Consider the following 2,287-nt stretch of genomic DNA (forward strand, 5'->3'; position numbering starts at 1 on the left):
ACTTCGCCCCGGTGAACTTCGAGTGCCGCCGAACCAAGGCTTCCCTCGCTCCAAGATTCTCACGTTTGATCGGGAAACTTGCTCCGCCGCCGATTCGTGGTCACGCGAGCCGATTTCCTTCAAGTTCGGCGACCTCATCTTCCGCCGGAGCTCCGTCGCACCACCGCGCCATTAGCGGTAAGTACGCCGGACTTGTAGAAGACAACCTAGTGTAGAAGATAGGCTTAGTGATCCGGGTACTCAGACACTCCGTATGGGTGCAGCCGGAAGCATGCCACTCGAATCGTCACTTTGCACTGGTAGCTCTTCGAGTAGCCCGGATCCCAACCAAATAGAACCCATATGCCCGGATCCTATATCATTCCTGCCACCGTATGTTTCCGACATCAGACTAGCTCAACCTTTTTCCGCATCTTCCAGCACCGCTCCAAGCCGGATCCCTACCCTCCAAGAGCTCCAAGAAGAACTCGAGGGACAAGCTCGGATGGCAGCAAAGGTGCAGGAGGCGGAAAACAAGAGGGCGTCCAAGGCCCGGATCCGTGAAGGAGAACGAGGTCAATGGTGGCCTTGCGCAACCACCGACGTGGAGCTTAGAGAGCTCCAGAACGAGGGAATGATCTCCACACACTGGAGTTTCGTTCGTGACTCCGACGCCCCCAAGCCAGAAGCCGGAGAAGTTGTCATGACCAAGGCTTGGGTGGAACGCGGTCTTTCACTCCCTTGTTCGGAATTTTTCCTCTCCATCCTCAACACCTACGGGCTCCAGCCCCACAACATTTGCCCCAATTCATACCTTCTCTTGTCCAACTTCGTGACTCTCTGCGAAGGACATCTTGGGATCCGGCCAGATGTCAAGTTGTGGCAATTCTTTTTCCGAGTGAAGAAAGAAACCAAGGACAAAGCAATGGTGAACTGCGGAAGCATGACGTTCATGCTCCGCCCTAACCGCATGTATCCTCCCCATGATTCACACGAATCCGTCCGGTACTGGAATGCCGGATGGTTCTACGAGAAGAATGTTTCCGTTCCGGGTGTCCACGAAGGCCTCCCTCAATTTGTCAACGAACCTCCAGAAGAACTTGCAAGCTGGAGCTTCGTGCCTCCACTTGCCTTGACCCCAACCTTGGAGAAAGCTGCGCGGAGAATCTCCTGGCTAGTCCACGACGGACTGACCGGAGCTCAGCTCACGCTTAGCTGGTTCTCCCGGAGAATCCAGCCTCTTCGCTACAACGCGCGCCTGATGTGCGCTTATACCGGGGCGGACGATCTTCTCCGGGTTACCCGCCATGATCTTCCGGCTGATTCTCTGAAGAGAAGGATCAAGACGCTGGTGAAGATTCCGAGGGGCCAACAGGTCCCGGAACTGTTCAAGGATATTTACACGAACGATCAGTGTCCTCCGGTAAGCTTTGTTCTTTCCGTTGCTTCAAACTTCCCAAGTTTTTTGATGTTTAACTCTAACTCTTGTTCATTTTCCTTCCAGCTCAACACTTTGGCGGAGGAAAACTTCCGCACCATCATTCGCGTCCCCGTCACCGGCGACACGGCGGAGGAGGCTCCGGAAGACGACGAGGAGGAAGAGGACCAGGCACCCCGCAAGGCGGCCCCTCGACCTACAAAGCGTTCCCGCGCCAAAGCTTCCGGCTCTGAAGCCGGAGCTAGCGGCGAGGCCTCCGCCAAGAAGCCGAAGACGACAAAACCACCTCCGCTAGACTCAAGGAAAGCGGAGCGTGCGCGTCTAAGAATGCTCTCGACAGCTGGCCAGGGCACACGCCCCATCATCCCCGGCGCCCCGTAAGTTTCCGAGCATGATGCAACTTTAACTTAACGAAATTATCTCTTGTCTAAACCCTTTCACTTGTTTGCAGGAATCCGAAAACCACTGCCACGCGGACCACCAGCCAGGAGCCCATCACGAAGTACCTGAAGAAATCTCCGGCTGTTGGTCCCTCTACTCCAGTTCCACCAAGCATCTCCCACCCAACTCCCCAACCGTCGCCCCCTCAGGCTGATCCATCTCCCCCACCTGCCGCAAACACTCCACCGGAAATAATTCCGGTTAGCAGCGGGCATGCGGGCGAAGAAGATCCTAAGGCCAAAGGCCCTGCCCAAGAAGAGGCGGAAAAACAAGGCCAAGGAGAGGTTGAAGTAACTTCTTCCGAGAAAGCTGGAGAGGGCGCTGGCGACATGGTCGTTTTTCCGAAGAACTTTGGAGATCCGGCTGACACCACTTCCACCCCCAAGGCGTATGCCACTAAGTTTTTCAACAAGCTGACTGAAGCGGAGA

At 55.5% G+C, this 2,287-nt stretch overlaps 1 protein-coding gene across 1 annotated transcript; it reads left to right on the forward strand.

The window, feature by feature from the left end:
* Nucleotides 1-253: 253 nt before the first annotated feature.
* On the forward strand, nt 254-1,798 carry LOC127315696 (uncharacterized). The gene is made up of 2 exons (XM_051346190.2): nt 254-1,402; nt 1,484-1,798. Exons 1-2 carry the CDS (start codon nt 254-256, stop codon nt 1,796-1,798), a joined length of 1,464 nt encoding a protein of 487 aa, XP_051202150.2.
* Nucleotides 1,799-2,287: the final 489 nt, after the last annotated feature.

Source organism: Lolium perenne, chromosome 1 (genome assembly GCF_019359855.2).
Source record: "Lolium perenne isolate Kyuss_39 chromosome 1, Kyuss_2.0, whole genome shotgun sequence".
In the NCBI taxonomy this organism is placed as follows: domain Eukaryota; kingdom Viridiplantae; phylum Streptophyta; class Magnoliopsida; order Poales; family Poaceae; genus Lolium; species Lolium perenne.

Excerpts from the sequence above, each read along its gene's own strand:
- LOC127315696 (XM_051346190.2), top strand. The coding sequence starts at position 254 with ATGGGTGCAGCCGGAAGCATGCCACTCGAATCGTCACTTTGCACTGGT. Across the intron at positions 1,403-1,483 it reads CGAACGATCAGTGTCCTCCG|CTCAACACTTTGGCGGAGGA; the intron begins GTAAGCTTTGTT and ends TTTTCCTTCCAG.